The following is a 14197-nucleotide window of genomic DNA, read 5'->3' as shown; positions in this document are numbered from 1 at the left end:
AGCAGTGAAGACTAACTTGAGCTGTGTGATTTACTCATACCGTCTTTTATGTTTAGGTGAAATGCGTGATACTCTTACCTCTGGGCTTCAGAAGGTTTTACGAATCAAAACTCTCTTAGAAGTTAAGTAGAGGAAAAAAAAATAAAAAATCTATCTCTGGTGGAAATGTTAACAACTGCAGACGTCTGATACATGACAAGTGGTGTCTCTGAAGTAAATGTGTGAAGTAGCATAACGTGGATGAGCTTAAATGAAATACAAATAGCTCAAGGTTTTACTTCAGTGCTGCACCACTGCTCCACATCACCACTGCCATCTCGCGTGGCTGTTTACCCGCATTATTGACAGCTTCTTCTTCTTTATTTATCCACTGCCTATTTTTCTTGAAGTAAAAACAAACATACTGTAGCTAATGAGGCTACAATTGTCACAATGTTTCTTTTTCTTAAAAAAACCCCAAAAAAAACCCGTTGAAAATGAGAAGCAATGAATTGTCAGTTAATTAAAGGAGGTTGGACCCCTGGAGGAATGTTGTTCTATATGTTGCTGCTTTTTAATAAAATTCAGTTTCCTCTATCAAATCCATGGTGCAGGTTGCAGTGCATCATGGGAAGAGACTTCTGATCTTATTGAAAAAGTGTGCCTGATGCTGCCCTAGATTCTTCTTCCTGAGGGTTATCACTGTAGGTTTTGTAAACAAACAAAAAAAAAAAAAAAACAATCCTTTCACTTTTTCCCTCGAGGTTAGCAGCACCCCAAACCCATAACGACTGTGAGACTTATATCATGGGCTCATTTATAGTAATCAAAGGTTTTTGTTCTCGCCCGGCCTCCTTCACCTGCAGTAAACAGTAAACACACGGTGCACGCGCTGGAAGGGGCGAATTCAAAGGCACAAAGGGCTTCACAGGCAAGGCAAACAGGGAAAATGTCACTTTTGAAGTGAAGTGGCTCTGTATATTTCTCAATAATCAGTCGCATTCACGGCACATCAGAATTATCATAATTCCTCTATCTCCAGGAAAACAAACCCACCGGCAGCACGCACACACACACTGCTTGATCTCTCAGGCATCACGGAGCCATCATACACACACACACACACACACACACACACACACACCTCACACTAATTATGGCAAATGACACTGATCACCCCCTCGGTCCACACTCCAACCACCTGGTCGGAGATAAAGGGGCTTTAAAGTGGAGAAGAGCCTGCTTTCATTCTCCTTTTAGTTTTCTTCCCTGTGTGGAACTATTAAAACAAATCCCTGTGGGGGTTTTATGAATTATCAAATTTACTCTGCAAAGGAGAATAAACCAATGATGAGTCCTGCACTACACTCAAAATTGTTGTATAAAGGCATTTAACCCACTGAGAAATATGTTCGCTATGGCTGCATTTTATAAGCATACATTTATTCTACTGATATTGGTTTTTACAATTCAGGATGCAAACATGCCTTCGCCCATAACTTTGATAAGGATGATGGATGGATTTTTCTTTCCTCTGGGTACTTGTGCATAGGCAGAAGTGTGCTTCTCTCTCTCTCTCTCTCTCTGGCCTGTGATAGACCGCTGACCTGTCCATAAAAGCAGGATAAAAGATAGATTGATCCCAACAGTAATATTATCCTATAATATAAAACAAACATTGAGATGTCTTGCTTTGTTTCATGCTAAGTAGTATTTGTTTTGGTTCAAAGCCAAACTACAGTGAGAATTGTAGTCAAAGCTTCGTGAAGCAGGGTTTGCTCCACCAAACCTGTTATGTTGCACATATTTGAACCGTTTCCCTGTTCAGTTAGCTCAATTTGAATGGTAAGGTAAAAACACAAAGACCTCTGGATTAGGGATTTCTTTTTTCTTTTCTTTTTCTTTTTTTTTTTTTTGTGGAATAAATTCCAGTCATGCTTTTCTGTCTCACATGCTCCTGACGGTCAAAGCAGGCTTGGATTGGGGGGAGGAGGAGAAAGAGAGAGGCCTTCCTGAAAAGTCAAATGACTGGAAATATGATCACATTAATAAAGGCAAGGACCTTTAAGGCATTTTCAGATTAGATCCAGGCATTGTATCCAGTAAGAGGGAGGGGGGGGGGGGGGGGCAAGAAATATTTTAGGTTATTTTGTGTTCATTATTTTTTGATTCAACAAACATCTGCATCTTTGCCAAAGGCTGGATAAGCAGATGGAAATTTTCAAAAACACTTCACAGCATATTAATTTTCATAAGCCGCTCATAATAGCGAGCTGAGACGTTACAGGACGTGGGTGGCTGTACTGTACTCATTCATCATCATTTCTTTTTTCCCTCTCAGATTGGTAATTAATTAGACTTTCACATATTTTGTATTACAGCCATTCAAGCAACTGCTGACAACCAATGACTTTTTTTTTTTCTTCAAAGAATAGCACTGTGCATGACCGGATCACCCAACCTTCTCCCTCCATCTCAGTAGGACCTATGATGTTATGTGATGGGATCACGCGGGAGTCTGAAAAGCCGGGTAGTCATGCGCTAATCCTCTATTTAAGGTCGACGCTTCAGTGGTTTGGGGGGAAATAGAAAGTGGGGCCTGCATGGGCGCATGGAAGGGAACATTTCACACTCATTTGGAAGCAGTTGCGACTTCTGACGTGTTGATGTGATGCACATTTATTCTCGGATCAAGGTTTAGTTGAAAGTGTGCATTTGCAGGTGAATATCCAGTGACTCGACACCAAGCCCGTGCGTAAAATATATATTCCGGGACAATGCTGCAGCTCTGCTTTTTGGTGCTCGTGGGCGCAGTGGCCGTGAGCGCCCAGTTCCCTAGAGAGTGTGTCACACCGGAGGTACTCAGGACCGGACAGTGCTGTCCGTCGCCCACCGGACTTAATAACGACCCCTGTGGCACCAGCACCGGGCGCGGGCAGTGCGTGTCCCTCGCGGTGGACGCGCGCCCGCACGGGCCCCAGTACCCGCACGATGGACGGGATGACCGGGAGCGATGGCCCGCTCGTTACTTCAGTCGTGCGTGCCAATGTAACGGGAACTTCAGCGGTTATAACTGTGGTCGCTGCAGACACGGATGGACAGGAGCCAACTGTGACCAGCGCGTTTCTGTTGGTAAGTGGATTTGATGATAAAATTCACTATGAAACAGAGATGTAGAGTTGAATTTTAAAGGGCTACATGAAGTATTTGATAAATCTGATAAGGATTGCTGTGTTTGCATTGCGTTTGGCTCAATAAGAGCCCCCCCCCCCCCCCCCCCCCCCCCCCAAGGATCAGACAAGTGGGAGTATTCTAACTAAATTAATCCAAATAACAGCGCATATTCTCATAAAAAAAGTACTTTACTTACGGTATAAAACGACGACAACTGCCACAAAATGTGCCTGTTACACATTCATTGTTTTTCTCCACTTTTCTCTCGCTCATTAAAACTGATCCCCAATTAACGCATGACTGATTGAGCTAATCCAATTATTTCTCTCTGCCGTATAATCCTCCTCCAGTAAGGAGAAACGTGATGCAGCTCAGCGCTGACGAGAAGCGTGCGTTCGTGAGCGCGCTGGATCAGGCCAAGCGCACCGTGCACCCGGACCTGGTGATCGCCACGCGTCACTTCTCCGACATTTTCGGTCCCGACGTCAACAGCACGCAATTCGAAAACATCACCATCTACAACCTGTTCGTGTGGACCCACTATTACTCCGTCAGCAAGACGTTCCTGGGGGCCGGACAGCCCAGTTTCGGAGGAGTGGACTTCTCCCACGAGGGCCCCGGGTTCGTGACCTGGCACAGGTACCACTTGCTGCAGCTGGAGATGGACATGCAGGTGAGACTTAGACGCACACACACACACACACACTCAAACAGCAGCTTTGTCCAATCTGATTATGGGTCCAGTCGCGTTTGAATCATTTTCTTATCGGCGATTTTAATTTTCCAATACATCACCGCCTAATAGACCCCTTCTCCGTTTCCTCTGCTTGTTTGTTTTGCGGAACGCGGCTGTATTGGCGAGGAAATCATAATTGACGAAGCAATGTCACGCCTTAATAAGCGAGCAGGAGCTCAGAATGCGACTTTAAGCATTTTATCGGCTGAGATTAGATTTGATCTGCACGCAAGCCCAATTGTAACCCAAAAAAAAACAAAAAAAACAAAACAAAACAGCAGCAGTTTTGAAAGGGGTCTTGGTGAGAGGACTTATTAAACTGCGCCGAACACTAAAGTGATGTGTGGAGAATTGTAACAATCCCACTCCAGTGCAGCGGGTTGAGTTATCCAATGGATCACAATTAGGGGGGGAAATGAGGCCGAGTCAGACTGCAGGACTCCTGCAGAGAGTCCATGCTCATGAAGTTTGTTCCATTTTCTCCTTTTCCAAGCCAATATCACCACGTCTGAGCTGGATGGAGCTTAGAAAATATATATTTCCGATATAATAAACACCAAGATGAATGGAAAACGTGTCCGTTTAGTTCCCTATTAGACATAAATCACGTCTCATGAGTGCGGACCAGTATTTCAAATGTCCAAATGATGATTAATATATGACTTTTTAAAGTGTTTGTTGACATTCAGGGTGATATCTTGTAAGTTTGGTCTTTTTGCTCTAAGAGAACTCTCAAAACAGATCACAATAAAGGAATATAGGGCAAATCACAGGGGAGCATTTTGCTGGGTTTCATGAATATTTTTACCTTTTAAATTCTGTTTTGATACATTTTCTTCATCCACGACTTTTTCTCATATTGTAAGGCAATTATTTGGAAAAAAAATGAAATAAAATAGAGAGAGCATTTCACGTTTCATTTTGCCCAGGGAAAGCATCACCACTTTTGTCTTCGTATCAACATGTAACACACTGCTTTTGAAGTCATTACAAACCTTAAAATCACATCTGCAAAGGCTGTTATAAAACCAATTTTCATGTATTGCACATTTATTTCATTCACTGTGAACTGATCTTGTCGAGACTGCAGCCAGAGAGAAAATAACCTAATTTATTTCGGGCATTTTTACACTAAGGGAGACTGGATTATTAGGTATTACTTAGGAGGCTAAAATTAAACCGGGAGCAGATAAAACCGTGTTTCTGTGCTTCTGTTTTGTTCTTTGCCTCAGCTTTCACAATCATAACCTCTAATCCATCCATGCGTGGTTGTTTCATTCCACCTCCAGGACATGCTGCAGGACCCCTCCTTCGCCCTGCCGTACTGGAACTTTGCCATCGGCGGAAACACATGTGACATCTGCACAGATGACCTGATGGGAGCCAGGAGCAGTTTTGACATGGATTCACTGAGTTCCAACTCCATCTTTGCCCAGTGGAGGGTCATCTGTGAGAGCGTGGAGGACTACGACACACTGGGAACCATCTGTAACAGTAAGACTATTATTTATCAGACAGGCAATGTCGCAGGGATTCTCTTTATTCTTCAAGTGCAAAAGAATCGGCAGATTGGTTTTAGCCTGCTTTATTGTCTGTCTCACAAAGGCACAGAGAGTTCTCCAATCAGAAGAAACCCAGCAGGAAATGTTAACAGGCCGATGGTCCAGCGTCTCCCAGAGCCCAAAGATGTAGCAGACTGTCTGCAGGTTAACACATTTGATACTCCACCTTACTATTCCACCTCTTCTGAAAGCTTCAGGAACACCATCGAAGGTGAGCAACAGCAAACATAAATCTCTGTCTTACAGTTTTGTTCCAGTTCTTACGAGTTTGCATCTTGTCTCGTCAGGCTACAGCGCCCCCCAGGGGACCTATGACCCCGTGGTGAGGAGCCTGCACAACCTGGCTCATTTGTTCCTGAACGGAACAGGAGGACAGACTCACCTCTCCCCCAATGACCCCATCTTCGTCCTGCTGCACACATTCACCGACGCCATATTTGATGAATGGCTGAGGAGGCACAGTCCAGGTGCTTTAGGAACCAAGTCTAGTTGCAAATCCACTTCTTTTTTTTCCAAAATGGGCCTTTTTTCTTCTGCATTTACTGTAACTTTTCAGGGTCTTTTTTGCAGATTCAGCTGTCTATCCTGAGGAGAATGCACCTATTGGTCACAACAGGGGCTACAACATGGTGCCCTTCTGGCCTCCAGTGACGAACTCGGAGATGTTTGTGACTGCCCCTGAAAACCTTGGTTACACCTACGAAGTTGAATGGCCTGGTAGCCCTTTTCCATCACCTCCAGTACATCCTTGAACACATGAAGACCTTTGAAAATACTAATCGCCTACCTCTTTTTCCTCCAGGTCAGCCTTTCACTCTCACGGAAATCATCACGATGGCAATCGTTGCCGCCCTTGTGCTCGTCGCTGTTATTTTCGCCGTCACCACATGTGCAGTGCGCTCCCGGTCGCACAGGATGGAGGGCCACCAGCCTCTGCTCGGGGATCAGTACCAGCGGTACGACGACGACAAGAGCCAGTCTGTGGTCTGAGCCTCGCCCGCGTGCCTCCTCTTGTCACATTCACGGTGACAGATCTGTGGAGTTTGAATCTTTGTGCTGCATTCTTGTACTTTTACCCCCCCCCCAAAATGTATAATGTCTTTCGGAATAGGGCAGATGTCAACGGCTTCTTTTAAGTTTCCCGCTCACTGGAGAGTTTTTGTAATGAGAGGTTTAGGAAAGGTTTATGACAAGTCCGCTAATAAAAATTGAAGTGATCAAATGGGGGGTCAGGCCTTTAGGATAATTGTTGTAGGATAATTGTTATTCTCTTATCAGGTGTCAATAGGAGGAAGAGATCATGTAACATTTCAAACAGACTGAATGGCCAAAAGCCAGAAGCAGTTGCAACATCAATTACCTTGTTTTTGTGATTTTTTTACTCGTTTTCAGTTGCATAGTCCCTCAGCAGCAAAACACAGTGCCTATGTCAATACGCAGAAATGACCACAAGGGGGTGCAGTGGCTCAATTTCTGAATCTCCTCTAAATGCGCCGTTGATATGAGAGAAAGATGCTTTGTATTCGTTTGTTTGCTTTCCTTTTATTCCTGAAATGTCGCCAATAAATGAGGTGGTGATGATTCTAAAGAAATGTAGCAAAAAAAGAAAAAAAAGCTGTCTTCAGGTTTTATTTTCCTGTGTTTTATAAATATAAATTGAACAAAAAAAGATTTGAAATGGTCATTAATGCTATTACGCTTTTGCATTCACACACAAGAAGCTGCTGGATCATGTCAAGGATTATATAAACTGTTGCTTCAAACTGGTTTGTTTCACCTGCGTGCTGAAGACTCGCACTGGAGACGCATTAAGTGCGCCACTTTAAAAGCACTAACACTGGGGCGACATGGTGATTGACAGCAGACATCTGTGCTGTTAGACTCCCACTACTTCAAAACTGTTCCTCCTTTAAAAAAAAGAAGAAAAAGTCATCTGTTTTGTTCGGGAAGTGGTTGTTTCCCCACATGCCGGTGACGCCTCCTCACCTGTCGGGTGTCTGGTTTCACCGAGCGCTCCTCTAATGGGAGGGTCCTCTTTGCGCACGCTGCCATCAAACTGCCCCGGTTGGTTGGTTGGTTGGACCGAAGGGTCAAATGGGAGGTCTGTGCGCTGAGTGTGAAGTGTCCCCGGCTTCACGTCAGTTCAAAAGCGGCTTGATAAAGTTGTAATGCGCGCCGGTGTCGCGTTCCTCTTTGGATGCATCACTCCGTGCGCCTTCGGGGAACTTCTCTTCACCTCCGTATAACGCCCTATTTAACCCGGTTGCGCACCGACGACAGCCCGCGATGGACGAGGACAGCAGCGTTTTGCCCGAACTGAAGGATTTGGAGACGAAGTTGGGTCGAAAAGTCCCCGATAGTCTCTTTCGCTCGCTGGCTGGAGGAAAAACCGGAGACAAGCACGACAAGCCCGCTGCAGCGCGCCTGGTCAACGGAAAGTGTTGGACAAATTCTGCAGACTTGAAGAGGCTGGAGAGCAAAATGCAATTCTTAAAAGAGGAAATGGTGAGTAAACTTTCACTTCAACTCTTTCATAAGTGAACAAACGCTTTTTAGATGGTTCCACCTATGGAACGGGCAAATATGTCACAACTTTAGACCATAAATAGCCACCTGTAGTTACTTTTGTAATTTATTTTAACAGTTGAGAAGTAGTAGCCTTTATACCCTCAAGTGAAACAAGGCTCATTATGAATGTGCACATCTTCTTTGCATACGTTCATGCCAGATCAAATGAATTGCATGCTTGTGTCTCACATAGCATTTATTCTGATCCTGCTCAGAGTGACAGTATGCGTCTGTGCTCCGTGCCGAACAACTCCACAGATCTACATGTGGTAATCGAATGCCAGAGAAAACAACTGGACCGTTTTCCCAATTGTTTCTATGAATTGATTGTGGAAAACAGATGGGAGCCAGTCATGGCTGGAGACCTTTGGATAAGCTAGTAGGAGTAAAAACTAGGTACATCTGAAACAGTAACTGTTCTGTTTGAAAAGGAACTGACTGCAGTGAAAACAGAAGTAGATTCAACTGTAGGTTTAGTTACTTACTTCATGTTCAGACAACTCAGGAAACCAGTGCAAGTTTCTTTGTTGTTGTTGTCATGTAAGGCTGTTCCAACTCTGGATTCAGATTGTGCTGTGTGGACTGTTTACTTGAACTTAAAGTTCATCCACATATCTTGTCATGGAATCTTATTATTCTAAGTTGAACACTTTAAATAAAGATTTTCTTTGTTTCCAGCCAATCAAGTTAATTTGCTGGAATTACCATGGATTAAGTCTTAAATCCAACAAGCCCAGTGTGTCAGATTAATCAAGCATTCATGTTTATGTTGGTTAATCTGCTATCACTATGCACATTATTGGCCATGAGGGTTATACTGCCTTCTTGCTGGACCTAGACTCACAACAAACCCTCACTTTAAATACGTAAGGTCAGCAAAGGTATTAGGATTGTTGAGCAGATGGCCCGATTGGCCGAGTCTTGTGGGCTGAAGAGGGCTGTGTCATGCCAAGCCGACTGACCCACCGCCTGAGACTTTGGGTTGATAGGATTAGATTTATTCTGATGTGAAAGACCATTTTCAGACTTGCAATCAACACTTTTTCACTTCTTCGATTAGGAAGTACTTGGATTCCCCGAAAACGCTACTTCAATATGATTTGACAGATGGGAAAGAACAAGTGTCCAATTAGAAGAAGAAAATGTTCAGTGTAATTCTATCAGTCATATCTGATATTTAGAGAGCTTACTGTCAATTTGCACCATCAATGCTTCCTTGTTTTTTTTCTGGCTGTCTTCACGGCTTAAGCTCTAATCCAATCAGACAGCTCTGTTTTAGTGTGTAAAGGTTTCTTCGACACACTCAAGCTTGTGGCGACAACTGTGTTTAGCCTTTCTATTGAGTTATTTGAGAGGCTCAAACAATCTGCAGCTTATCAAAGGACCAAATTTCCTCAGCGACGAGGTCAGACTGGATCTTTGTGGAGCAAATTAAGCACTTTGTGCCGGGTTATCGTTCTGTGCGGGCAAAATTATGCAGCCCTAATTGTGAAACCACAATTCATTCTGCGAAACGGAGCCACTGGTGACATCACATCACTGTGAGACGACTGAAATTCCATTTTCGGTCCATCTGCGAGGCTTCTCTTTCTGTGTGTAAAGCAGGTGGTGATATTCGCAAAAACAAACACACCGACGGCAATGGGAGCCAAAGACGGGCTGGTTTGCAAATCCACAGCAAAGAGAGGCTGTTGTGTCGAGCCAGCTGTCTGGGACACTGTACCAGCCGCGTCCGCCTTCATCTGCCTCAATGTGCAGGATGTCACAGCTGCCCGGCGACCATTTTTCATTTTGTTTGTCGCCCAGTCGACACAGGGGAATCCTTCTGCATGGCTCTATGGACTGTCCACTTCCAGCCACCGTCAATGGATTGGCTTGTCATAGGGGACAGTTCAGTCAATGGTCACACTGTGTGATGTAGGATTATCTATCGTTCATTACCCAGGATGAAAACTTTCAGCCTTTTTCCGGTGCCGTGATAAATGACGTGACACAATAAGGACCGAGATTCTCAACAAAGTAGCGTACTGTCTTCTCACAATGAGATGTCAGAGGTTAGGGAAAACAAAAAAAAAAAAAGAGACTTACCAGAGCAGAGAAGCTGCTATTTCCAAAGCCCCACATGAGCCTCAGTGATGTCCCGACACTGTAGCTGGTTACTTCTATATTCCTACATCTGTCACCTTCATTTAAATTTTCTGCTTTTAAGCACGTTTTGTCCTGAGAAAGAGCACGCGGAGGATAGAAATGTGCTCGACAGTTCAGCGGGTATAAATTCAGAAATATAACAAGTGCCAGCGCAGAACAGAATAGTTGTCATCACTGACAGTGGTGATTTGGACGTCGTGCTGCTTTAAGTGGAGCTGTTTTTGTCAGCTTCACTGGCTTTCTTGAAGGCTTCAGCCACAACACCCAAGTGTATTTTTAGGCATTACATCTTATTTTCCTCCATTTTTACACCCATAACTACTGTTATTGTGTGCTGGGCTCTCAGCTCGTCTAAAGTGTGGATGGCCAACACTGCTTATTGTACATGAATGCCGCTTTAGCTACAGTAACTCTTCTTCAAAATAACGTTAAAAAAATTGTTATATTCTCACAGTTTCAATCATCAAATACAATACAAGGGCAAATAGCTGTTTGCACATGTTGCTCTTGTCATTGTATTGCTACAAGAGGAAAATATCTCCAGTGCATACATTGAAATGTAAAGGTTGTGAATGTTGACGGTCAGTAGCTGTAACTTACAGTGTGTAATGAATGGATATGAGAATGGGACTAATTCTAGATTTCTCTTAAAATAATAACTTGTTCTTCATCACCTTCATCTTCCCTCTTTTCCTTCACTCAGGCTAACCTACGAGCTATTGACGTGAAACTAATGCAACAGCTCATGTCAATCAACGAGGGCATCGAGTCCGTCCGCTGGATGATTGAGGACAAAGGGGGCGTGGCCAGCCAGGACGGCAGCCTGACGGGCAGCCTGTACAGCCTATCAGACAGCCAGGACGGCGCCTCGCTGCGGGGCAGCTTCAACAGTTTAAACGATGCCAACAGTGACGGGCTGGACAGTCTGTCCGTGGGGAGTTACCTGGACACCCTCGCTGAAAGCCTCCCCGACGACCCCTCGCCCACGGACCTCGATTGTTTTGTGGAGAAAACTGTGATTGACGGCGAGGCCTTCAGCAAATCCCCCCTAAAACTGAGGGTGGAATCGGATGAATACTACTGCTTTGGATAATGTTGATAAGATAAGCCCGGTGGTTACAAAGACTACTGAGACACGAGTTGTTTTTTTTTGTAAGGCTACATTTTAAACACGGTCATTTATTTTTCCCACATGCTTGATTTCTTTTCTCTGTCTGAAGCGGTGACTCGCTCGTTGTTTTTGTACCCCGTGTTGGTTTGACCCAGCTTAAGCCGTCGCTATTTAAATTCACACCAAAATGCGGGTGGAAGCAACTTAACCAAAGTGTCTTAATATATTCTAATGTAACTAGAATGACTCAACGTTGTATTTATTCATTTTGAATTTGTTGAAGTTGGGGAAAACCCAAAGTAGCACAATTAGCCGAAAAGCTCATTTCCCATTTCACCTGTGGAGAAACTCCTGTCGGACTTCATGTTCGGTCGACCACAATCACGCTGATCCAAATTAAGAGTAGATTAGGATTTAGCAGCCGTTTCGGGACAATTGGCCGTTTTCTGCGCCGTGGCTCGAGAGGTTGAACCGTTTCAAGTGGCGGTGTGTTTAGTTTAAGTGTCGCAACAAGTGCAATTTACTCCACTGCCAAAACGCCACCTCCCCTCCCAAACGGTGGAACGCTCTCCACTATTTTTCACCGGCGGTCACTTAACGACCAGAGTTACGGCGCGCCGCCCGACACCCACGAGATTAGTTGCACGTTCGAAGCACAAATACCTGACTGAAAACCAAAGTGATTCGATTGTCTTAAAGATAATTTAGGCCTGGGGCGAAACCGCCACGACACCAGATGGGAGATTTATTGGTCGGGGACGTATGTGAAGCACACGTTTTGCTCTGTGGGCACATTTTAATTCTCCTGCTGTTAAAAGGTTTAACGAGACCCGCGTGTCGCTGTACATAAATGTTGTTTTAGCTTTAAATTCCCCGCGTTGATCTTGTGTTTGTATTTTATGAAGCTGTTTTGTTTGATTGCAGATCACTTTGTCTTGGAAATGAAATAATATATTGTGATTTTTGCTCACAGTGTGTTTAGTGTTTCTTCTTTTATACAGTATATTCCACACTTACTGGTGAATTCTCTTTTTTTTTTTTTTTTTTTTTTTAAAAACAAGCCTTCTTAATGAGATGGAAAGTGGACGTAAGAGTCCTCGAGTTTTTAGTGAACTTTGGCTAAAAATAATATTAGCAGTGAACTCGGTGTGTGTTGCTCTGCTTAATGTAGCAGAGAGCATTTAGCTTTGTTAAAGTGCAAAACTAAAAGGATGCTTCTAAATTAGGAACAGGACTGCTTATCGGTGCTCTTTACCATCTCCAAGCTATTAACAGATGGGTGGTATTTCGGCTGAAAATGAGGACGGCGTAACGAGCGTTCTTACAGATGAGTCGAGTGACCAGAAGTTTCCTCCTCGTGTTGGAAAATAATCGACACGAATCTGGAAGTGACATGCAAACAATGCAGAGCATCCGAAGGTCCGCGATGTTATTCTCATTTGGAATGCATCGCCGCAGCTTCTTATCTTTCATGCGATAATTGAAGTTCCAGACGGGGTATGCAGGCAAAGTCATTACAGGGAAGATGAGAACCTTGGTCTCTTTGGCTTGCAAATGAATGAGTTTCCATGGGCCACTGTACTTCGGCGGTTGTGGAACTGACGGCAGCTTTTTGAAATGCTGCCTTGTTGGATTAATCATCAATTATTCACTTTGTCAAAAGAGCTGCCTGATGTGAAAATGATTTGGAAGGAGCATTCTTTTTATTTATTTATTTCTTTAGTATATCGTATGTTGTGTGAAAATAGCACACTAACTATATTGGCCACAAAAGGACAGTTTTTAATGTTCCATTAACTCCAGACAGATATAATCACTTCATCCGAGCACATTAAGCGTACTTGTAACTTTGTCTCACTCCCAAGTGCAAAGCAGCTTTATTTGGTTTTACGCTGCCTTTCCTTATCTCCACTTCCCCAAGGATTTGGCAAACTTAAGCCCCTCTGTCAGGCTGAACCGGGGCTGAGTCCACGAAACACGACAGCCCTGTGAATGGCAGCGTGGCGTCCTCGTCGGCAATTTAATTAAAAAACACACAAAAAAAGGCTCTCTCAGACGTCCCTAAATTTCATGTCCTTTACAAATGTAACCGTGTAATGACTGATGGCTAATATCGCCACGGGGGAAAATGTTAAGACGAGAGCAAGTGGCCTCGAAATAATTGGATGCAATGAACAGGTTCGGCGAGTTTAGGTTGTAATAGGTCTGACTCAAAATTCCTGAGTGCTGCATGGTACACTACACATGAACAGCAGTTGCCTTTTGGGCCTTTCCCTGCCCTTATAAGTCTACATTTCCGACGTGAAAGGCCGAACCAGACAATTGCTGTCCTACACTAAACCTTGCAGTCATATTCGAGAAGTAAATAGATGTTTTGAACTTTGCGTTTTCCCCCCATCCCAACCAGATATGAACTGAATGCTACCATATAATTGCTCTTTTTCAGTAAGTCAAGGCTATCAGTTTACAAAACAGTAAAGTTAGTCCGAGACTGTTAAATCCTCCCATCAGCAATTATATCCACTCTGCGCTGAGGGTGAATGACATCCAGACTTTGTGGAATGCAAACACAAGAAGAAGAAGGAAAAAAAAAAAAAGACTCATCTTCTGCCCTCTGCGTCAGGAAGCAAAGTACAAAATAATGATTTATTCATTCCCTTAGTCCTTACTTCGCTCGAGCTGTTGTAATTACACTGTTGTACAGTCGAGACGGCGGCTTCCAGCAGGGATCCATTAGCAAATTAGACACTGGGGTTGGACCTGCGCCACGAGATGAAGGGAAACCAATACCGTCTGGTATCTGGGAAACTGTCACCATGCTCGCAAATGAGGATATGGGATATAGCTTTTCGGAGTGGGGTTGAGGGGCGGACATCAAAAGAGCCATAGACGAAGTGGACCCCGAAGACAGGAAGCCAC

The 14197-nt window shown here is 44.0% G+C and overlaps 2 protein-coding genes across 2 annotated transcripts; both read left to right on the top strand.

The window, feature by feature from the left end:
• The first annotated feature begins 2213 nt into the window (after positions 1-2213).
• tyrp1a (tyrosinase-related protein 1a) lies at positions 2214-7217 on the top strand. Its single transcript, XM_080485973.1, has 7 exons — positions 2214-3111; positions 3504-3826; positions 5179-5383; positions 5495-5662; positions 5739-5918; positions 6022-6168; positions 6254-7217. Exons 1-7 carry the CDS (start codon positions 2757-2759, stop codon positions 6439-6441), a joined length of 1566 nt encoding a protein of 521 aa, XP_080342099.1. The 5' UTR covers positions 2214-2756; the 3' UTR covers positions 6442-7217.
• Positions 7218-7526: 309 nt separating this feature from the next.
• lurap1l (leucine rich adaptor protein 1 like) lies at positions 7527-12293 on the top strand. The gene is made up of 2 exons (XM_080486789.1): positions 7527-7956; positions 10871-12293. Exons 1-2 carry the CDS (start codon positions 7738-7740, stop codon positions 11258-11260), a joined length of 609 nt encoding a protein of 202 aa, XP_080342915.1. The 5' UTR covers positions 7527-7737; the 3' UTR covers positions 11261-12293.
• Positions 12294-14197: the final 1904 nt, after the last annotated feature.

Source organism: Lipophrys pholis (assembly GCF_963383615.2).
Source record: "Lipophrys pholis genome assembly, chromosome: 18".
Lineage (NCBI taxonomy): Eukaryota > Metazoa > Chordata > Actinopteri > Blenniiformes > Blenniidae > Lipophrys > Lipophrys pholis.
Note: the sequence above shows the minus strand (reverse complement) of the source record. Positions and strands in the feature narration are given on the sequence as shown.

Coding starts and splice junctions, on each gene's coding strand:
- tyrp1a (XM_080485973.1), top strand. CDS start 2,757: ATGCTGCAGCTCTGCTTTTTGGTGCTCGTGGGCGCAGTGGCCGTGAGC. Junction 3,827..5,178: donor AGCTGGAGATGGACATGCAG/GTGAGACTTAGA, acceptor TTCCACCTCCAG/GACATGCTGCAGGACCCCTC. Junction 6,169..6,253: donor CTACGAAGTTGAATGGCCTG/GTAGCCCTTTTC, acceptor TTTTTCCTCCAG/GTCAGCCTTTCACTCTCACG.
- lurap1l (XM_080486789.1), top strand. CDS start 7,738: ATGGACGAGGACAGCAGCGTTTTGCCCGAACTGAAGGATTTGGAGACG. Junction 7,957..10,870: donor AATTCTTAAAAGAGGAAATG/GTGAGTAAACTT, acceptor TCCTTCACTCAG/GCTAACCTACGAGCTATTGA.